The 23,676-nt window shown below is 44.5% G+C and overlaps 1 protein-coding gene across 1 annotated transcript in view; it reads left to right on the top strand.

Moving 5' to 3' along the window:
- LOC126198198 (nitric oxide synthase, salivary gland) overlaps positions 1–23,676 on the top strand; it is a 730,749-nt gene that overhangs the window by 608,140 nt on the left and 98,933 nt on the right. Inside the window, exon 12 of the mRNA XM_049934702.1 lies at positions 3,023–3,127. Within this exon, the coding sequence (XP_049790659.1) occupies positions 3,023–3,127 (105 nt within the window). The remainder of the gene's footprint in view (positions 1–3,022; positions 3,128–23,676) is intronic.

Here is a 23,676-nt window from a genome sequence, read left to right as displayed (position 1 = left end):
TGAAATCAATTTTCTACACTGAATAAATAACTACTTACACTTACTACAGTCACTTGGCAGTAAGTATTATTAATCCCATTTTCTGTTACTTATGGAATTTGTCACTATACTTCAGTAATTATTTAAAGAAGACACACATATGTTTCACCAAGGATACAAAAAAATATTAAACTTATAGCTCTCATTCATATGACCAAAACTATTATTTAACACGACTAAATTTCATTTCTTTAGGACTGTTATTTGTTAATGCTTTACTAACACCGATATTTGTCTAGCTTTCTTTGACATGGAGAAGCAACACGAACAATTACTGTTAAGATTGTTGCAGTTAAACAACTATGTTACTTTACTTTCAGAAATGCTATTGAAAACTTATCCTCATGTTCACGCAAAGCGGTGGCCCTTAAACTGATACGTGCGAAATTTAGTATTTAATAATGATTTTCAGAGTTTACTACCAAAACAGTACTATTGCCAGTAATTTACTATTATTCAAGCTTCAATAAACATCAGGATACTCGGAATAAATTCGTTTAGGTAAGGACGCTACTGAGGTAAGTGACGTAGGAAAATCACGGTTAAACACAAAGGTACATTTAACACTTATATTCCACTGATTGAAGATGGATGGTTCATACTGTGATACACTTCTAAATAAAGTACTTTGCCTGTTACTGATGTCGAAGCTGGCGTGAGGCAGTGCTGCGTAGTAACATTGCTTCCTCTTGATGGCGACGATAGAATTGCAAATTTCTGAGCTATTAATTTATTGCCGTACTGCGCCAATCATGTAGAACACGTCCGAGGCCAAAACCCAGTCTTGCAGGTAAATTCGGGGCCCTCTAGTGCTTGACCAATGTAATGCGTGTTCACCACTTGCAGTGCAGCTACCGACTATATATGCCACTTGCGCGCCAATTCTCACTCGCGCGCCCCACCACCTTTTCCATTCCACCACAGAACAAAAAAATTTTTAAATACAGGGTGCGTCAAAAAATGTATACACACTTTGAACTGTCATAGACAATTTATTTCCCGTTCTGCAAGGTTAAATATGGTTCAAATGGCTCTGAGCACTATGGGACTCAACTGCTGACGTCATTAGTCCCCTAGAACTTAGAACTAGTTAAACCTAACTAACCCAAGGACATCACAAACATCCATGCCCGAGGCAGGATTCGAACCTGCGACCGTAGCGGTCTTGCGGTTCCAGACTGCAGCGCCTTTAACCGCACGGCCACTTCGGCCGGCAAGGTTAAATATCTGTGAGAAAGTAATGTTATGTTTCTTCAACATGTGGCAGCAGTGGCAAGGAAGTAACTGCAACATGGCGGACGTGCGTTTGAGCTTTGAAGCGCGGAAGCAGATAATTAAGTGGTACTCGAAGTTTGAGAATGTAGCTGCGGGGCCGGCCGAAGTGGCCGTGCGGTTAAAGGCGCTGCAGTCTGGAACCGCAAGACCGCTACGGTCGCAGGTTCGAATCCTGCCTCGGGCATGGATGTTTGTGATGTCCTTAGGTTAGTTAGGTTTAACTAGTTCTAAGTTCTAGGGGACTAATGACCTCAGAAGTTGAGTCCCATAGTGCTCAGAGCCAATGTAGCTGCGGTTTGAAGACAGTGGAGAAGTGAGTATCGAACAGAACCACCTTCAAGGTTAACAACTACACTTCTACGAGACAAATTCGAAATTCGTGGAACAGTGTATGATGTGCATAAAGTTCGATCAGGGCGACCTCGTACAGCTACAAGAGATGATTCTACAACTGCGGTCTTTGAACTGTTTCAGCGTTCGCCTCAAAAATCTTCAAGGCAAGCGGCACCCTGAGAGCAATGTAAGTGCTAGTAGTGTGCTACGCATTCTGAAGAAAGGCAAGTTTCGTGTGTACATTCCAAGGCTGGTGCAACAGCTAAGTGACGACGATCCAGATCGAAGGTTAGAATTTTGTGAATGAGTTCAGGGGATGGTGAGACGTGAACCGGGATTTATGGGTAGCATCATTTTGTCGGATGAAGCCCAATTGAAACTCAATGGAACTGTCAATAGGCACAATTGTGTGTACTGGGCTGAAGACAATCCTCACATTACAGTTGAAAAGGCTGTGAATTTGTCTGGTGTAAATGTGTGGTGTGGTTTGTCTGCAAGGGGACTCATTGTGCCTTTCCGCTTTGAAGGTACTGTTACTGGAGAAACGTACCTAACAATGCTTGCTGACTCCACATTCCGTACCATTATACGGTAATGATGAGTTTTATTTCCAACAAGATGGCACCCCGCGGCACTATCACAGGGACGTACGAGCATACCTGGATCACAATGTGCCAGGCCAGTGGATAGGACGCAGGGGACCAATCGAGTTTCCTGCACGCTCTCCAGACCTTACGCCGCTGGATTTCTTCTTATGGGGCACAGTAACAGATGAGTTGTACAAACGTAAACCACGTAACCTGGACACACTTTGGAATGAGATTCTGGCGGTGTGCGCAGAAATCTCATTGGACACTTTGGTACGATGTACGGAATCAGTGGTGACTCGTACTCAGAAATGTATTGATGCTGAAGGCCACCAGTTTGAACATTAATCACATTTGCAAAGTACATTTAATTTTGCAATTGGACTTTAATCTTTCCATTTCCAGAAATTTAACATTGTAGAACGGGAAATAAATTCTCTATGACGCTTCAAAGTGTGTATACATTTTTTTGGCGCACCCTATATACAGATTAATGGTAGTATTATATTTACAATAGCATTACAGACTGAGAACGTCGACTTCACTCTAGAGCCCGCATTCCAACATCAATAACTTCTCTGGTTTCGACTCCCGAAGAAGAATGGGCTGCCAAAAAATTAAAACACCTCATTAGAAGTCTACCCAGCAGAGCTCAATCTCTCATAAAGGGGAAGAATGGATACATCTCGTATTATGTCCACTAATAGTTGTCAGCTTGCTTATCATCTAATATTGTAATTCTCGGTTGACAACTGTCGGTCTCACTGTGGTGGTTCCGTGTGTTCCAGGTCTACTGCATGGCCGACTACGACATGAGCAGCATCGAGCACGAGGCGCTGCTGCTGGTGGTCACCTCGACTTTTGGCAATGGAGACCCGCCCGAGAACGGAGAGGTGAGTCTGCTACTACGTCTGACTGTTACCAGCACTGCAGATAGCTGCCAGCAGCTTCTCAATACACCTACGATGCTCATTTCTTACATAGTACTAATTCATATTGTAACATCCCCTTAGAAAAATTTATAAATCACTGTGCTGGAAAACCTCTTACGTTATTTGATTTTCAAACACTTGAGCAAAACTCAACGTACTCAGACAGTTCTCTCTTTACTTATTCTGATCATCACTAAACTGACACACAATAATTTTTTAGCGCAACGCAATCTGACTTTCAATAATCCCTACAAAAGAATGGCCCTGACTAACAATAACCTATACCTTTCATGAATCACTTACCTTATAAAAATCTTCGTTACTCGAACTACTACAACACAGCGAGCGCCAATACTGCCAGCTAAATAAAAGATTCTAACTACTGAAGGCACTAACTACTGATAGGTATAGTTATCAAATGAAAGATTTTGATAGAGAACAAACAATGTATTTACCTTAATAATGTTCAAAAGTCATCCATCTTTACAAATTTCCTTTTTTCTGGTGGACACACGTCCAGATCGTCCGCTCTCAAAACTCTGCCATCTCTCTCCCCACATCCACCACTGCTGGCGGCTCACCTCCAACTGCACAACGCTACGCGCTGTTCACATCCAACTGCCCAACACAACAATAGCAAATATTCCAACAATGCAAACTAGCCACAGACTGCACACAGCACAGTCAGTGAGTGATTTTCATACAGAGCGCTACGTGACGTTACCAACATAAAAACCCAAACAGCCTACTTACAATATGTAGACCGACTTGCTGTGTCGTTTCTCTACCTAATCAAAGTAATCCGTTTATTTACGCGAAATATTAAACCCTCTGGACAACTCTTAAATGACAGTTTCCATTCTTCAAATGCTTTTCCAAACAGGTGGGCTATGGCAGCCTATTCTTCATGAAGAGCTGCAGTGATGGAAGAAATCCCTGCTGGTCTTTGAAGCATGTGCAACAGTACTTTTCTAGACAGCCCGTGTATATTGTTTAGTCAGAGGGCTAGCGCCACACATCTGCATAACAAAATTTGCAGGGAGCTGCTAAAAAGCGTCGATTTAATGTTCTGAAATGGATTACATCTAAAATATCGAGGACTGAAGTTCCTACAGAAAACAAAGAAAATGTGAAGACGTCTCTCTCTCTCTCTCTCTCTCTCTCTCTCTCTCTCTGTCACACGCAACCACACACGCACACACACACACACACACACACACACACACACACAACGGAAAACGACGATGGTTTGTTTCTAGTTCCAAATAAAATATTGCTTTACTAAAGCTGTATCTTAGATGCAATGTCCAGCGCAGGTAGCGCTTTTACAAACACGGGGATGGTCTCAGACACGACCATCCGGTTTGGCAGATATTTGACATGTAGCGTGTACACATCTTGGCTCATACCCCTTCCCCTTTTTGGAGAAAAGTACCTCTAAATATAATGGCTCGCTGTCGTCTCAGAAATAATGGGATCGATAGCTAGTTGAAAATGAGCATTTATTGTCATCGTATATAGTAGCCGGCATTGCATATTTTCCTAGAAATCGAGGGAGGAATCTTTTGCGCAACCGCTTATGTATGTACAAGTTTAAACACTGTTCAATGGATGTGCAACTGGCGTAATGACCGAGACATCTGGCTGCGGAACAAGGGATCTGTGTTCAGTTCCCCGATGCATTCTGAAACTTTTCTTCATTTGTATTTTGAAAATGATAGGAATAGGACGGTTAATAAGATGAGTAAATCAATAATGTATAGTAACAAATTTCTCTATCGACTTGGATTAGTGAAGAATTAAAAGTTTAGTCTTGGTCACTTTACAGTGCCTCTTTCACTCAGTCTGTTACATCTCCTCAATTTCTTTCAATAAACATTCGAGGTAAATATATTCGTGACACTAAGAACATCTAATTAATGCAGTCTTCCCGCAGTTACATCGTTCCTTCAGAAGTTTCGGTGAAAAACAGATTTGGTTTGCATTTAAAAATATCTCTGTTTCTGGAATTAATTTTTATGGATACCTCGCACACGATAATACTACCTCAAAAATCGGTGTCGAACGTTGATCATAAATTATGCCTTGAGTTGTCACTTCATCCGCGCAGCTCTGCAATTCCCGCTAGGTATCCAGAAGCAAACTGCAGTTTTCAAGCATCGAAATATTTTTTTTTAATTTGGCGATAAAAATATACCTCACATGGTGTGCAGTTTCGAGGTATTACTTCTACTGCAAGTCGGTTGACCCTCACTATCAACAAACAAGCTATCACACATGACGATATTTTTTTGGTACTCACCAGGAATCCAATATCGGATAAAACTTTTTATCAACAACATATGATTTTAAAATGTTTCATAATATCTTTCGCAAATTGAATTTTTCCATTTCCCATTTTCCATTTCCCCGCCTTGCGGGGCGATGGCACGCGCTACTGAATGTTTGCCTAAACAAAGATTGCCCAACATTCAGGTGCTAGACTTTCTAATTGGCACCTTTACGGCGTTGCTTTTTCATGTAAGTAACTCTTTCTTCGGCCTAAAAAGTATGAGACTACCACAAATGGGAAACGCTAGCCTAGAATCAAATCCGAGTCACGCCGTACTACTAGTCGTCAAAGCACCCACTATATTTTCAATACGAATAGTGATACACGTTCGTCTAACATACCCATCATTGCTTCCTGGACGTACAGATTGAACAGTAGAGGCGAAAGGCTACATCCTTGTCTTACATCCTTTTTAATACTAGCACTTCGTTCTTGTTCATCCACTCTTATTATTCCCTCTTGACTGTTGTACATATTGTATATGACCAGTCTCTCCCTATAGCTTACCCCTCTTTTTTCAGAATTTCGAGCATCTTGCATCATTTTACATTGTCTAAAGCTTTTTCCAGGTCGACAAATCCTATGAACGTGCCTTGATTTTTCTTAGTCTTGCTTCCATTATTAAACGCAACGTCAGAATTGCCTTTCTGGTGCCTTTATCTTTATTAAAGCTAAACTGATCGTCATTTAACACATCCTCAATTTTCTTATCCATTCTCCTGTATATTACTCTCGTAAGCAACTTGGATGCATGAGCTGTTAAGCTGATTGTGCGATAATTCTCGGACTTGCGAGTTCTTGCAGGCTTCGAAGTTGTGTGACGATTCTTTTCCGAAACTCAAATGGTATGTCGCCAGACTCTTACATTCTATACACCAACGTGAATAGTCGTTTTGTTGCCACTTGCCCCAATGATTTTAGAAATTCAAATGGAATGTTAGCTATCCCTTGTGCCTTATTTGATTTTAAGTATTCCAAAGCCCTCTTAAATTCTGATTTTACAATGGATCCACTGTCACCTTAAATCGACTCCTGTTTCTTCTTCTACCACATCAGACGAATCTATCCTCTCACAGAGGTCTTCGGTGTACTGTTTCCACCTAGCCGGTTTCTCATCTGCATTTAACAGTGAATTTCCGTTGGAGTCTTAATGTTACCACCCTTGCTTACAATTTCACCGTAGTTTATTTTAACCCTCCTATATGTTGAGTCGGTCCTTCCGACAATCATATTTTTTCGATTTCTTCACGTTTCTCATGCAGCCATTTCGTCTTAGCTTCCCAGCACTTCCTATTAATTTCATTCCTCAGAGACTTGTATTTCTGTATTCCTGAATTTCCCTGAACATTTTCATCAATCAACTGAATTATTTCTTCTGTTACCCGTGGTTTCTTCGCAGTTACCTTCTTTGTACCTATGTTTTTCTTTACAACTTCTGTGACTTCCCTTTTTATAAATGTCCATTCCTCTTCAAATGTACTGCCTACTGAGCTATGCCTTATTGCTGGATCTATATCCTTAAGGAACTTCGAGCGTATCTCGTCATTCCTTAGTACATCCATATCCCACTTCTTTGCGTATTGCTTCTTCCTGACTAATATCTTAAACTTCAGCCTACTCTCCATCACTACTACATTGTGATCTGAGTCCATATCTGCTCCTGGGTACCCCTTACAAAGCCATAATGTAATCTAACTGAAATCTTGCCGAATCATCTTGCCTTTTGCAAATATACCTCTTCCTCTTGTGATTCTTGAACAGACTATTCGCTATCACTAGCTGAAATATATTACAGAACTCAATTAGTTCAAAAATGGTTCAAATGGCTCTGAGCACTATGGGACTCAACATCTGTGGTCATAAGTCCCCTAGAACTTAGAACTACTTAAACCTAACTAACCTAAGGACATCACACACATCCATGCCCGCGGCAGGATTCGAACCTGCGACCGTAGCAGTCGCGCGGTTCCTGACTGAGCGCCTAGAACCGCTAGACCACCGCGGCCGGCGAACTCAATTAGTCTTTCTCCTCACTCATTCCTTGTCCCAATCCAATATTCTCCTGTAATCTTTTCTTCGACTCCTTCCCCTACAACTGCATTCCAGTCCCCCAAGACTATTAGATTTCCATCTCCCTTTACGTACTGTGTTTCCCTTTCAATATCGTCATATACTTTCTCGTCTCTTCATCTTCAGCTTAAGACGTCGGGGTGTATGCCTAAACTATCGTTGTCGTTGTTGGTATGCTGTCGATTCTGATAACCACAACCCTATCACTGAACTGTTCATAGTTGCACCTCTATGCCCTACCTTCCTATTCATAGAGAATCCTACTCCCGTTATACCAATTCCTGCTGCTGTTGATATTATCCTATACTCATGTGACCAGAGATCACTGTCTTCTTTCCATTTCATTCCACTGATCCCTGCTATATCTAGACTAAGCCTATGCATTTCCGTTTTCAGAATCTCTAATTTGCCTATCACGTTCAAGCTTTTTCTCACGGTCACCTCCCGCTTGGCAGCCCCCTCCCGGAGATCCAAATGGGGGACTATTCCGGAATCTTTTGCTAATGGAGAGATCATCATGACACTTTTAAACTACAGGCCACATGTCCTGTGGATACGTGTTATGTGTCTTTAATCCAGTGGTTTCCATCGCCTTCTGCATTCTCATGCCGTTGGTCATTGCTGATTCTTCCTCCTTTAGGGGTAATTTCCCGCCCCAGAGACTAGAGAGTGCCCTGAATCTCTGTCCGCTCTTCCGCCCTTTTTGACAAGGCCGTAGGCAGAATGAGGGTGACTTCTTATGCCGTAAGTCTTCGGCCGCCAATGCTGATTATTAGTCAGAATTTAAGCGGTGGCGGGCTTCGAACCCGGGACCGAGTACGTTTTGACTACTAATCAAATTTCTTATAAAAATATAATCAAACATTTTATATGCTTTGTTGAAGAATAGTTATAAAACTAAACGCTCTTCTTGCCAATGTTCATTTAGTCTTCTGCTTCTATAGATCCAGCGACTTAACTGACTCAAGTTGCAACAGAAAAAGAATTCACTGAAGAGATGTAATCCTGCAGTTCGTAAAATGAAAGGTCAATAGAGTGTTTCAAACTATTAGTTACCCTTTCACGTGGCTAAATGGAAAAAAAGTTAACCGTCGCATTAATAGTGAGAATTTCATAGAAATTACGTTAACTGTAGAATTGTACTATTACACATATAAAACTTGCAACAAGTCATTGAGGTGTTAAAATCAATGCTCTGTTTTCATAAATGAGAAGCTGTAACTGACACCTTGAATTCGCATAGTGAGTAAGGACAAAAGCTCGGCTTTTTGTCCTCCGTCAACATCTAGTTGATTTCAAACCAATATATCTACGTAACTAAGGTTCGTCAGCCTTCCCGCCATACCCAGTGTAGAAACCCAACTACGCCCAAAGCACTGTGATGGGTACATAATCCAGAGATTGTCGCTTTCAGACCGCTATTTATGCATTAATTTTAGGAGCGAGTCCTGCATCTAACTGGGAGACTAAGACGATTATATCCTCCAGGAAGCATTACTTGCTCGCCACTGGCCGCAGCTTCACGTCCGCTGTATCTGAACTCCGATGGCTTATGAATAATGCAGGCAATATCCTCATGTCGAGCTCCGCCAGTAATTTACATTTTACTCTCACTCGTCTAGATTCCAGATCTACGTTGTACGTGAAACAAATCGTGCGAATGAAGAAAATGTATACTTTCATTCTAGTCTTTTTAGAGTTACCGCTCGCGATATTTAAGGACACTTCGAGACCGCTAACTAACTTAGGCAGAAGCTGAATATTTCACGGTTTCTCGCTTCATGATACCAATACATCACATTTTTATTATATGGACACCATTCGCTTCACAGTTAATCAAAGAAATTAATATTTTATAAGAAACACTAGATGCAGGAGAACCGGAACACAAGAGAATCGAAGCATTTGAGGTGTGATGCTACAAACGAATGTTGAAAATTAGGTACATTGATAAGGTAAGGAATGAGGAGGTTCTGTGCAGAATCGGAGAGGAAAGGAATATGTGGGAAACTCTAACAAGGAGAAGGTTCAGGATGATAGGACATCTGTTAAGACATCTGGGAATGGCTTCCATGGTACTAGAGGCAGCTGTAGAGGAAGACAGAGTGTGAAATACATCCAGCAAATAATTGAGGACGTAGGTTGCAAGTTCTAATCGGAGATGAAGAGGTTGGCACAGGAGAGGAATTCGTGGCGGGCCGCACCAAACCAGTTAGAAGACTGGTAACTCATAAAAACAAGGTTTAAACAGAACGTTTGAGAAATCTAATGACGTTGTAAGCGAGGGAAGGAGAATCCTGTACTTGAGGAAAGTTATCGTTTCAATCGCGGAATAACCAAACAGGCGTCTCGTCTTGAAATATACCGCTTGTATTGTTTAACTCGCAGCCTCGATTGAGGAACTGAAATGCAAGTTAAGAACAGCATTGATATCGCAAAAGAAAAGGAACTAGTATTAAAGCTTAATCCTAGTAGATCAAAGTAGAGAACACTTAGAACTACGAAGAAATATGAGAAGTGTGAGAGGACAAATGATGATAAAAATCTCCGCGATAATGTAACAAAAGTGAAGAAAATTGTTCTCACGAGGAAACCGTGCTCTATACTGTCAGAGCACAGAAATATCTAACGCATTAGCTCATTGGTCTTTCACATGCATCTTGAATTGAGTGAGAAGTTTATGAAAACTGAACCAGGTGAAAGGTGAACAATAAAAAGCTGGGAAGTTGTAGATATAACTCATTAGAAATGATTTGAAAACGTGGCATTTATGACCAGCTTGCGGGCGTGCTTACCACATAATCGGTCGCTAATAAACTCTGCCTGGCGCAGAGAAATTTTGGAATGTGGACTTATAATAGATAACACTATTAAATTTCGGCTCCTACAGGAAACCATTGTGTCTCCAGTGCCATTACAACGCAGCAAACTAAAGACAGTAGGTACCAACAATATTTCAAATTAACAATTAAATCGCGGGAAGAACATACATTTTGCTTCCAACATGAATACATTTCTAGTCATCATATAGCCGGGAAATGCAGGCAGAGTTTCTGTTGTTGTTGTTGTTGTTGTTGCGGTCTTCTGTCGAGAGACTGCGCTGATGCAACTCTCCATGCTACTCCATCCTTGCAAGCCTCATCATCTCCGAGCAACTACTACAATCTACATCCTTCTTAATCTGCTTATTGTATACTTCTCGTGGTGTTCCTCTAAGATTTTTACCCTCCACGCTTCCCTCCAGTACTAAATTGGTGATCCCTTGATGCCTCAGAACGTGTCCTACCAACCGATCCCTTCTTCTAGTTTAGTTACGTGACCTACGCATCTAATCTTCAGCATTCCTTTTGTAGCCCCACGTTTGGAAAGCTTCTATTCCCTTCTTGTTTAAACTATTTATCGTTCATGTTTCATTGCCATACATGGCTGCAATCCACACAAATACTTTCTGAAAGGACTTCCTGACAAATAATTCTACTTTCGATGATAACAAATTTCTCTTCTTAAGAAACGCTTTCCTTGCCATTGCCTCTCTAATTCAACCGTCATCAGTTATTTTGCTTCCCAAATAGTAACTCTCATCTACTGCTTCAAATGTCTCATTTCCTAATCTAATTCCCTCAGCATCACCTGGTTTAATTCGACTGTATTCCATTATTCTCGTTTTGCTTTTGTTGATATTCATCTTATATCCTCCTTTCAAGACACTGTCCATTCCGTTCAACTGCTCTTCCAAGTCCTTTGCAGTCTCTGACAGAATTACAATGTTATCGGCGAACCTCAACGTTTTTATTTATTCTCCATTGACTTTAATACCTACTCCGAATTTTTCTTTTGTTTCCTTTACTACTTGCTCAATATACAAACTGAATAACATCGGGGGCAGGCTACAACCCTGTCTCACTCCCTTCCCAACCGCTGCTTCCCTTTCATGCCCCTCGACTCTTATAACGGCCATCTGGTTTCTGTACAGATTGTAAATAGCCTTTCGCTCCCTGTATTTTGCCCCTGCCACCTTTAGAATTTGAAAGAGAGTATTCCAGTCAACATTGTCAAAAGCTAAGTCTACAAATGCTAGAAATGTAGGTTTGCCTTTCCTTAACCTATTTTCTAAGATAAGTCGTAGGGTCAGTATTGCCTCGCGTGTTCCAACATTTCTGCGGAATCAAAACTGATCTTCGCCGAGGTCGGCTTCTACCAGTTTTTCCATTCGTCTGTAAAGAATTCGCGTTAGTATTTTGCAGCTGTGACTTATTAAACTGATAGTTCGGTAATTTTCACATCTGTCAACACCTGCTTTCTTTGGGAATGGAATTATTATATTCTTCTTGAAGTCTGAGGGTATTTCGCCTGTCTCATACATCTTGCTTACCAGATGGTAGAGTTTTGTCAGGACTGGCTCTCCCAAGGCCGTCAGTAGTTCTAGTGGAATGTTGTCTACTCCCGGGGCCTTGTTTCGACTCAGGTCTTTCAGTGCTGTGTCAAACTCTTCATGCAGTATCGCATCTCCCATTCCATCTTCATCTACATCCTCTTCCATTTCCATAATATTGTCCTCAACTACATCGCCCTTGTATAGACCCTCTATATACTCCTTCCACCTTTCTGCTTTCCCTTCTTTGCTTAGAACTGGGTTTCCATCTGAGCTCTTGATGTTATTAATGCTGTTGTAATACAGTTGAATGAGAGAAAGAAAACGACATTAAAAACAAAAAACTGTTCAAATGTGTGTGAAATCTTATGGGACTTAACTGGGCATTAGTCCCTAAGCTTACACACTACTTAACCTAAATTATCCTAAGGACAAACACACACACCCATGCCCGAGGGAGGACTCGAACCTCCGCCGGGATCAGCAGCACAGTCCATGAATGTAGCGCCTATGACCGTGCGGCTAATTCCGCGCGGCTCATACAAAACATTTTGTAAACATTTGTGATCATGCCTGATATTGTAATTACAGTTATTAATTAATTTAGATACCAGTTTGTGTAGGTTACCGATTAATAGTAGAATCGATAAGGGTAGGTGTAGTATAGTGGCGAAGAGGGGAAATTGGCCATTGCATATTTTTTACTGTGGACAATGCTGTTGTCTGCCGATAAGCTGTCAGACTAGTTCGCACATTGCAATTGTTGCCAGTGAGTTTGACACATGAAGCTTGTTCTGCTATTTTTAGCAAAAATTTTCAGAATCACTGATATAAGATAATTCATTTAAGTTGTTCTCGCTACCTCACTTGTGTGGAGAGCAGTGATTTTTACCAATATCATGTTTATACAACGTCTTTTGGCCTACAAATATAGTTCCTCGTTATTTATTTCAGTTTGGTCATGCCGACATGGCGCCCGATCGGGAAAAGTGGGCGCATTACTCGTCGGGAAATGTGGCCAAGGTAGTCACACAAATAAAAACTGGTTACTTTCAAAATACACACCTAATGCAACAGATAAAACTGACTTCTAAACGTTAGTTGACGTTTCTGGTTTCGGACGTTAAGTGGTGGATGCAGATTATTATAAAACACGACTGAGACACGAGGGCCGCACGAGCAATTGCATGACTGCCTTCGTCCATGGCTTCCAAGACGTTATGTAAGAAAAGCACACGTTACGTTTCACATGATCGATGTTTTCAGAATCGAAGCTGGTTGGCATGAAGGAGGTCATTCTGTTCGAGATACCTCATTACGTCTGAGCTCATAATATGTTCTAAGATTCCACAACAAACGGATATTAACGATATTGGATGGTACTTTTGTGGATTACTTCTGCTACCCTTCTTGTAGACTAGTCTGACCTGGCCTTTCTTTGAGTCACTGGGAACGGTTCGAGGGATATACAAAGTACAGTGGTTAAAACAGCGCTAACTCAAAAACGGTTCAAATGGCTCTGAGCACTATGGGACTTAACTGCTGAGGTTATCAGTCCCCTAGAACTTAGAACTACTTAAACCTAACTAACCTAAGGACATCCCACACATCCATGCCCGAGGCAGGATTCGAACCTGCGGCCGTATCGGCCGCGCGGTTCCAGACTGTAGCGCCTAGCCGGCCGAAGTGGCCGTGCGGTTAAAGGCGCTGCAGTCTGGAACCGCAAGACCGCTACGGTCGCAGGTTCGAATCCTGCCTCGGGCATGGATGTTTGTGATGTCCTTAGGTTAGTTAGGTTTAACTAGTTCTAAGTTCTAGGGGACTAATGACCTCAGCAGTTGAGTCCCATAGTGCTCAGAGCCATTTTTTTGTAGCGCCTAGAACCGCTCGGCCACACTGGCCGGCAGGGCTAACTCAGCCGCAACTGCTGTATATGGCCATACTATGATTTCGCCACGCATTGGAACTATGTTCAGTTTTAGTATTTTTATCTATTTCTTAACAACACTGAAGCTAATATCTATATGGTGGTCAGAAACAGTGTGAAAAGCTTGTAAGGCGTCGTAGGGGAGGACTGAGCTGGGACGTAACTGTTCAAAAAAAATCTATATGTTGTGCCCTTTCCGAGTTATTTAGCACTAGCTGTCACCCGCAGCTGCGCTTGCAAATCAGTACAATAAAATGAAATGAAATTTGCATATGGCATTATTGGTCAGGGGGTCACGTCCGGGATGGCTCTGAGCACTATGAGACTCAACTGCTAAGGTCATTAGTCCCCTAGAACTTAGAACTACTTAAACCTAACTAACCTAAGGACAACACACACATCCATGCCCGAGGCAGGATTCGAACCTGCGACCGTAGCGGTCGCGCGGTTCCAGACTGTAGCGCCTAGAAACGCTCGGCCACCAGCGGCCGGCCGTCCGGGATGTTCGGGCGCCTTATGGAAGTGTTTATTTGACGCCATTTCGAGGACTTGCGCTTCGATGATGATAAAATGGTTTCGCGAGCGAAAAATATACAATGTGAGTGGTAACTGAACCCGTAACCCCATAGTGAGGCGTGTTCAACGCTAACCACAAGGCGCGAACTGCGTAGCCTGGCCCTTACCCTGTTTACAACTACGAGCTTATAACAGCGGATGACGCTGAGCGGCTGCAATGCGACGCGCTTGTGATTTATGTTAGTATGGAAGCATGAATTAAACGTGCAGAAAATTGTTCACTGAAGCGCCAAAGAAACTGGTATAGGCATGCGTATTCAAATACAGAGATATGTAAATAGGCAGAATACGGCGCTGCGGTCGGCGACGCCAAGTGTCTGCCACAGTTTTTAGGTCGGTTATTGTTGGTACAACGGCACGTTATCAAGATTTAAGTGACTTTGAACGTGGTGGTATAGTCGGCGCACGAGCGATGCGACACAGCATTTCCGAGGTAGCGATGAAATGGGGATTTTCCCGTACGACCATGTACCGTGTACCGTGAACAGGAATCTGGCAAAATATGAAATCTCAGACATCGCTGCGACCGGAAAAAGATACTGCAAGAACGGGACCAACGACGACTTAAGAGAATCGTTCAACGTGACAGAAATGCAACCCTTCGGCAAACTGCTGCAGATTTCAGTGCTGGGCCATCAACAAGTGTCAGCGTGCGAACCGTTCAACGAAACATCGTCGATATGGGCTTCCGCAGCCGAAGGCCCACTCGTGTACCCTTGATGACTGCACGACACAAAGCTTTACGCCCCGCCTGGGGTCGTCAACACCGGCATTGGACTGTTGATGGCTGGAAACACGTTGCCTGGTCGGGCGAGTCTCGTTTCACATTGTATCGAGCGCATGGGGTGTACGGGTATGCAGACAACCTTATGAATCCATGGACCCTGCATGTCAGCAGCGGACCATTCAAGCTGGTGGAGGCTCTGTAATGGTGTGGTGCGTGTGCAGTTGGAGTGATATAGGACCCCTGATACGTCTGACAGGTGACACGTAAGCATCCTGTCTGATCACCTGCATCCATTCATGTCCATTGTGCATACCGACGGACTTGGGCAGTTCCAGCACGACAATGTGACACCCCACACGTCCAGAATTGCTGCAGAGTGCTTCCAGGGACACTCTTCCGACTTTAAACACTCCCGCTGGCCGCCAAATTCCAAATTATTGAGCGTATCAGGGATGCCTTGCAACATGCTGTTCAGAAGAGATCTCCACCCCCTCGTACTCCTACGTATTTATGGACAGACTGCAGGATTCATGGTGTCACTACTTCGGAGAGTAGCCGAGTCCATGTCACGTCGTCTTGCGGCGCTTCTGCGTGCTCACGGGGTTCCTACGCGATATTTGGCAGGCGTACCTGTTTCTTTGGCTCTTCATTGTATAAGCATTGCATCCATTACGTCGAATCATCTTATATCGAACATATGGAACAATAAAGCATTTTCACAGATACAATAAACCTAAAGTCAAAGAGTTAATAGCTTTCTGAGAGAGTCTTCATTCTTCCATGTTTCGCGTTATATCCTTCAAATCAGTAAATATGTTGTACTACACGCTTTCTGGAGTAGCCTATGTTCTTCCTCAGCATTCATGCATCCAAATTTTCTCGAAAGTCGATTCAGCGGGCTTGCTGTGAAAGTGTAACAGACAGACCTACTTTCTCATTTATAATATTAGTATGGGTATGGGTTGAAGTTAGCCAGTCCGGTCATGAACGCGCAAAATCAAGCTGTCTGCCAGAGGCGGTGTTGCCAAAAGTGTTCTTTGTTTGTTTTCCTCAAACTGAACAAACAAAGCCTTCGCTCGCCTTGCTGAAATTTGTCACTTCGGAAAGAATCACATTTTAACTCAAAAATGGTTCAAATGGCTCTGAGCAGTATGGTACTTAACACCTGAGGTCATCAGTCCCCTAGAACTTTTTTTTTTTTAATCTTTATTATCAAACCATTTATAATTATACAAAAATAACCCACTACCTTACTACATTAGTGGGTCCTAACATTTATACATTTGTATTAAAATGTTGCAGCTAGATTAGTGTTAGTTGGTGAGCTACAGTTATATTTTATTAATAACAATGGGCATCTAATATCTACATGTACTATGTATTTCCTATTCTTATGACTAGTTTAATTTGTATATATATACTGCAGCATCACATGTGTGCCAGCAAAGATATAAACCTACTTGCTTTTGCCGTGCTCTTCGAGCTAACCCCGAAGAGCATGCCCCTGGCACTGGGCAGGCCTCGATGTTATTTTGCTGCAGTCCCTATCTTAATTTCCTATAACTAAATCCTACAAACTAACTAATCCTACGTCAAATCCGGTGTGTGTCACGTTTGTATGTTTATTCCCCACTCCCCCTGATCCTGCACGTGGCGGATTCCAACTTAGATGTAGTCGGCCGATCCACGCACAGGCGGCATGGGAGTAGGGCTCCTGGACGCAATTGGTGGTTATTGTATCTCGCCTAAATAGTCAATGAGAACTTTTCGAGATACCTCGTTAGCCAAGCTGTTTAAGGTCTGAAATGTTCCCTCTTGTCTGAGTAGTTGGTATGTGTCGCGGTTGGGTAGTCTGTCTCGTAGTGTGTTGGCAACATCATTGAAGAGTGGACATTCGTAAACTACATGCTCAGGTGTACCCTCCGGATCGCCACAGTCACACGCTGGTGTCGCCCTCTTCCCAAATCGACATAAATAAGTCGGGTAGGGTCCATGGCCAGTGAGAAAGTGGATCAACCCTCGCGTAGGCTCGAAGTACTTTAGTTCAAGACGTTCCCTGACATCAGGTAGGAACTGAAAGGTTCTTCGTCCCGTCTCTTCTGCCTCCCAAGTCTCCTGCCAGAGCTCCTCCCCTCTTTTCCTTATCTCTCTCTTATCCCCCTCTCCAATACCCATTATGTCAGCAATCTTTTCATGGTTTCCTTTCTTGGCCCAATACCACGCCGCCTGCTCCCTTATCTTTATGTCCAGGGGGCAGAGCCCCATTATGGCTAATAGGGCCCCCCCCGGAGATGTTCTATAGGCACCTACTGCTCTTAGTACCATGTTTCTCTGGACCCTTCTCACGGCCATGGCGGGCACAACCCTCGTGAGCCTGTGCGCCCAGACTCCCGAGCCATAGCCCACAACCGAGGTTAAAATACTATTGTGATAAAGTTTAATTAAGTGTGGAGGAAGATGAAATCTTTTGTGACCTATTGAAATGAGATTATTTAATATCTGAAGGGCTCTTTGGGTGACAGTATCAATGTGTTTTCCGAAGTTCCACCTCTCATCAATGATAATTCCCAGGTAGCGTGTCTCTCGTCGTCGGAGAACTGGTGAACCGTCTATTCTTACTGTCGGGTTTCTGATGAGTTGTCCTTTTAGTAATAAGTAGGTGGATTTACTGGGTGTAATCGTCATTTTAGTCGTGCGGCACCACTGTTGGAGTTTATCTAAAGCTGTCTCTATTTTTGGTTCAATGTCTTCGCGGCTACGGCCACCGACCAACAGAAGGAGGTCATCCGCGTAGGCTATCACATCTAGCACCTCATTACTTTGTTGCAATCTATCTAATAAAGGCTCCATGTGGATGTCCCAAAAAAGGGGTCCTAAGACAGAACCTTGGGGACATCCTTTCGTAATTACCTTCCCAACTCTTTCGCTAGATGATGATAACCAGACCTCTCGATCCTTACAATAGCTCCTCAGGCAACCATATAGCGGCCCTGGACACTCTTTCTCCCGCAAGCAGGAGAAGAGCGAAGGCCACCACAGGTTGTCAAAGGCGCCACTGATATCCACCATGATGCCGACCACGTATTTGTGAGGGGTCGAGTCACAGACCTCGGCCGCCAGAGCAATTGCATCAGATGCCGATCGCCCCGGCCTGAACCCGAACTGCCTGTCACTCATCCCACACAAAACTCGGTGTGCTGTCAATCTGTCAGCTAGTAATTTCTCTAATACTTTGCCAAATACGTCCAACAGGCAAATCGGCCTGTATGATTTTACTTCTGCAGGGTCCTTATCTAGTCCTTTCTTTATAATTACTACGTTCGCCATTTTCCATTTCTTCGGAAATCTTTTCTGTCTGAGGCATTCGTTATATAGATGTGTTAGTGGCGCAATTAGCTGAGGCGCCAGAAATTGCACTACCTCCGCCACAATGCCGTCTGGCCCAGGTGCTTTCCCTTTTTTTAGTGATCTTATGTGGGTTGCCACCTCCTCCTCTGAGAAGGGGTAGACAGCCGTTTCATTAATATATTCCTCTTGATCTTCTTCTCTAAGTTGCTTCTGCCCCTCTGTCTCCCCATCCGCATTATCGTCAGGCAACAGGGACCGGAGAAGGACCCCCGCAGTCTCCTGCCAGGACTCCGTCATCCCGTCCCCGTGCCTGACTGTTGATAGTTCCAGAGGAGAGCGGATTTTTTCCCTTACCAACTTGTACGGAAGCCCCCATGGGTCAGTGACTAGCTGGTTAAGCACGAAGTTTTCCCAGCTTCTCATCCTGACTTCGCGCAGTTCCTTTTGGAACTTCCGCTTTTCCTCTCTATATAGCATCTGCCACCTTTGTCGTTCCTGCCAGACGACACTGCGCTGGTAGTGCTTCCTCAGCCATCTGACAGACTGACGCAGTTCCCCCAGTTCAGCAGTCCATGGTGACGGAGAGGCCGCCATGGCCCTCCTCCTTGTCGGTACGGCTGCTTTCACCGCTCTTGTCACTGCATTCACCAGTTCCTCAGCTCTCTGGTCCACGTCTATGTCCAGTTGTATGTCACCTTCTGGTAATGGAGGAATGTCACACTCCCTCGCTAGACGTTCCCAATTTGCTCTCCTGTAGTTCAGTTGCACCTCCCACCCCATGGCCCAGCGGCACTCTCTTTCTCCCAGGGTGAAACATATTAGATTGTGATCACTTGTGGTAGCGTTTTCTATGACTTTCCAGTTTTGGATAATGTTTGCCATATTTGGAGTTGCAAGGGTAACATCAATATTTGTACCCTGTCCTCCCCCTGCAGCGTAGGTAGGAGGATTGCCGGCCTTATTTGCAACCACAAGTTGTGATGCCATTATGAATTCTTCGACTTTTTCACCGTTAGCGTCCCTTGTGCCGCTGTACCACAGGGGAGATTTGGCATTGATATCAGCTGTTATCACGAGCTTTCTCCCCTGTAACGCCGTGGTGACTCTCGCTAGATGGTCTAAGTGATGTTCTATGCTATCCCCATACTGGAAGTACATGTTTATGAGAGTCATGGTCCCCATAGGGGTTTGAAGCTCCACGACATTACAGTGGCTTGTTGTGAATTGTGAGAGCGTAGTGACTCTTAGGAGTCTATTTGCAATTATAATTACTGCCTTCGGGTCGTCCCCTCTGCTGACTATTTGCCAGCCCGTGGCAGCGAAAGCTATTTTTCCGGCCAGGGAGTATGGCTCCTGTAGACAGAGTACATCTAGTCTCCTCTCCTCCACCTCCCTTCGGAGCTCTTGCAAAACGAGTCTGCTGTTGTGAGTATTAAGCTGTCCGATAGTTATTCTCGTCATTAGGGGTAGTAAGTATGTATTCGGTCATGCGGCCAAGTCTTACTCCAGTCGAATGCAATTCGTCCGTGTGCTACAACTGATTGTTCGTAAATGTTGTCTAGATTAAATGTCTCACCTCGTCTTTCAAAAACTTTCATGAGCAGATCTCTCAAGGCTCCGAAGTCGGTGGGAAGATTCATTGATTTTAGCTGGATCCTGTCAACAGCCTCCATAACCGAGAAGGTTATCTTTCTGCCTTCTTTATGCCCTACACGGACCACATGTCGTAAGGCAGTGGTCAGGGTAGCCGGCTGCTCCAATCTGGACAGTTGCAAGGTGTACTCCAAGTTGGGGTACACCCTGACTGGATCAACTGGTGGCAGTCTGACTATTGGTGAACTTTGTGTTATGGGGCTCGTACTCGAGCTTGTTACTGTATTTTCTTGTATGGGTTGTTGATTTGTTTGGTTAATATGATTGTCTTTAAGCGTTGCCACAGCCACAGGATGCCTTTGCCGTTGCTGGTATAATTCCGGCTTTGTTCCCCGGCTTTCAGAGGAGAGAGTTTCGGCCATGAGGGGGAGATCAGTTTGTATGCCAATGTCCATAGTTGTAAATTCAGTTTGTGTAGCTTTGTCTGTTGTTTCAGTTTTAGTGGCGCCCGAGAGCGACCTCAAGAATTCCTTGAATCTGTTTGCCCTCATGGCGTCCCTCCTCCTTTTGCTCGGGGACTTCCGCTTTGGCATCCTGTTCGGTATGCCGGGCTCAGCCATAATCGGTTCTAGAAATTAACCTTTGCTCCAACATTTTGTAAGTCGGGCAATTCCTGCCTGTGGCTCCGCAAGACTTCTTCCCGCGATTCATACACGGTATGCAGACTGCCGCCGCCTTGCAGTCTTTGCGACCGTGACCGTGTTCCCCACACCTGGTGCATGCCGGCTCCCTGGTGCACAGCCTTAAGACGTGATCCAAGTCACCACAGTTGTGGCAACGAGGTACCACGACATAATCCCTTGTGTTTATGGCGTGAAAGCCAATATATATTCTGCCCATTGTTATTATTTTTCTCCACATCTGTGCTGATACCTCGGCGACGTGATGTACAACATCACGACCCCTTGGTCCAGTCTTAAATTTTAATTTGAAACTGTTTTTGAATTCCTCTTCATCTATTTCATCAAAGTTTTGCATTCTGATTGTATTTAAGAGTTCGTCATTGGACATTATTGTTGGAACGTCATATAGTATGACGAGAGGATTTCTTTTCCTCGGTGGTTCGCATTTGACCACCGAGTTCAGTTTTTGGTTGTTCAGCAATTTATTTTTATCCTCCTCAGAGGCTACTTCTACGATAACAGAGTTCCTACTCGGTTTTACTTTTTTGATTCTGATTTTGTCTTTCACCGGGTCTATGCTTTTTGTAAATAATTCTTGAATCTTTTTTACACTTGTGTCTTGCCCAGGCAGTGTCCTGAGGAAGACTGCTGTGTCTGTTTTCTTTGTCACTCTTTCAATGGTGTCTTTTGTCGTGTTTTGTGGGCGCTTTGTGGGCGCTTGCGCGGCCACAGCCGCCCACGTTTTTGTCGGTTGACTCCTTAATCTATTGTTCTCCTTCTCAAGTTCTTCTACCCTACCTTCTAGTTTAGCGTGGGCAATAGCCCAAGCTGAAAGCTCGTTCTTGATAATGGCAAGTCCAGCTTGGCTTATCTTTCCATTTTTAATCTGCTGCTCCATGAGCGACATGATTCTCGTATATCTTTTCATGACTGTTTCATTCTCTGCCTGTCCCTGCTCGTCCTGAGGAGAGGGATCAGGCGCAAAGGAAGCTCGCTGAGGCGCACACGAATCACTCGTTTCGTTCGTAGCCATGATTAACGAGTGATGAAAAGAAGTGGGAGCCCGTCTCTTGCCCCGGACCGGCTCCTCTGGCATGGGGGGGGGGGGGGGGGGGACTTCTTGCAGCTCGCCCACCGACCTCGCCCCTAGGTCAAGGGCATTCCAGAGCTGCCGGGTTCAGCGCGCCGTCACCAGCGCACTGGTCCCCATCGATTGCCCCGTCGTCGACGATTTCACACGACGCTCCTCGGCAACTGCACCCCGCACTCCGGAGAGGCGGATGCACCCCTCGCCCTTCGCCGCCTACTTGCCCGAGTTTCCACCGGAAGGCCAAGGACCCACTCCTACTCAGGTGGTGGGTCGGTCCCCCAGTCGTTCAGCGGTCTGGGCCCATCTAACCTAGCCCAGGCGATGTCACCACCTCCTGGGTTTGGCAGAACACGCCCCGGTTACCCAGGGGCGCGGCGAAGCACCCTTGCCGACTCGCGCCGTGATCCCACGCCGACAATCGAGGTCGCCGGCATGCAGAGCACCTGCTGGTCTGTGCCCTGCGAACAGAAAGGGACTGGTGTTCTGTCCCTCGACACAGCTCCCCCTGTGCCACGCACCCTTCGCTTTCGCGAAGAACTAGAACTTATAACTACTTAAACCTAACTAACCTAAGGACATCACACACATCCATCCCCGAGGCAGGATTCGAACCTGCGACCGTAGCGGCCTCGCGGTTCCAGACTGAAGCGCCTAGAACCGCACGGCCACACCGGCCGGTCAATTTTAACTGGGAAGTTTCATTTCAACAAATGGTAACTTGCGGACCCACATATGTCTGTGCTGTGCCGCGTTTTAGCGCATGCAAATGCTTGAACTTGCTCTCGCAACGACTTGATTCGGTAACTTCAAAGCTAAATAACTCGGAGACGGCGCAACATCATGATTTTTTTTCTCAATAGCTATTTCCCACCACAATCTCCCCTGCACATTCTTTTCAAGCTTTTCAGACTGTTTCTGATCACCCCTTTTATCACTGATCTTCACAGTGTTGTGAGAATTAAAGTGTTGCAATACTTCTGACTTTGCCTTTGTGGATATTTGAGAATGACGTTGAGCATTCCTGCTTTTGCTTTGGCTCGTCCATGATGGATACTGAAATGCCAAGCACCAATTTTTCTGCGTTATCATTGGCCAGTTGAAATTAGATCTACTAAGAACTAAGCGAAACTCCGCCCGAACAGCCGTCGGCAGGCCCAACGGTACTGACCTACCACCGTGTCATCCTCAGCTGATACGCGTCAGTGGATGCGGATATGGCGTGGCATGTGGTCAGCATACCGCTCTCCCGGCCGTTGTCAGTTTTCGTGACCAGAAGCTTAAACCTACTGCTACAGAGAAATTGTAGGGAGAGGTAAGGTAGCACAGGAGTGGAAAGAAGTACAATATTCTGAAGATACCAGTGTGGGTGAGCCAAAGGGAGGCAGGCCTGAATTTTGTACACCCGCTCGCTTCTGACTACTCAAGAGTGCCGTCCACTCATTACCATTTCGCCATCAATGCGGAGTGTTGGGAGCGGCGAAGAGCGAATCCCCGCTTCCGCTTCGCCTGCGAGTCGTGTCCGCGGTTTGACTACATGAATCTGCGATTACTGAATAATAAACTGCCGCCCAACGAGTGCAAGCACCGACCGCGAACCGCAGCACATCAGTAACGCTGACTGGACACTACAAACAAAGTTACATATGGATTACGTCGTGGCTCGATCAGTATCGTCTCGTCCATCACGATCGAGCACACTTGCATTCCGGAGGATCAGGTCACAAAACTCCATCCACATTTCGGTTTTCAGTGGTATCGTCTCTGGTATATGATTAGCTCGAATAATGAAAGA

This window comes from Schistocerca nitens, chromosome 1 (genome assembly GCF_023898315.1).
Source record: "Schistocerca nitens isolate TAMUIC-IGC-003100 chromosome 1, iqSchNite1.1, whole genome shotgun sequence".
Lineage (NCBI taxonomy): Eukaryota > Metazoa > Arthropoda > Insecta > Orthoptera > Acrididae > Schistocerca > Schistocerca nitens.
This window is presented reverse-complemented; position numbering and strand designations above follow the sequence as displayed.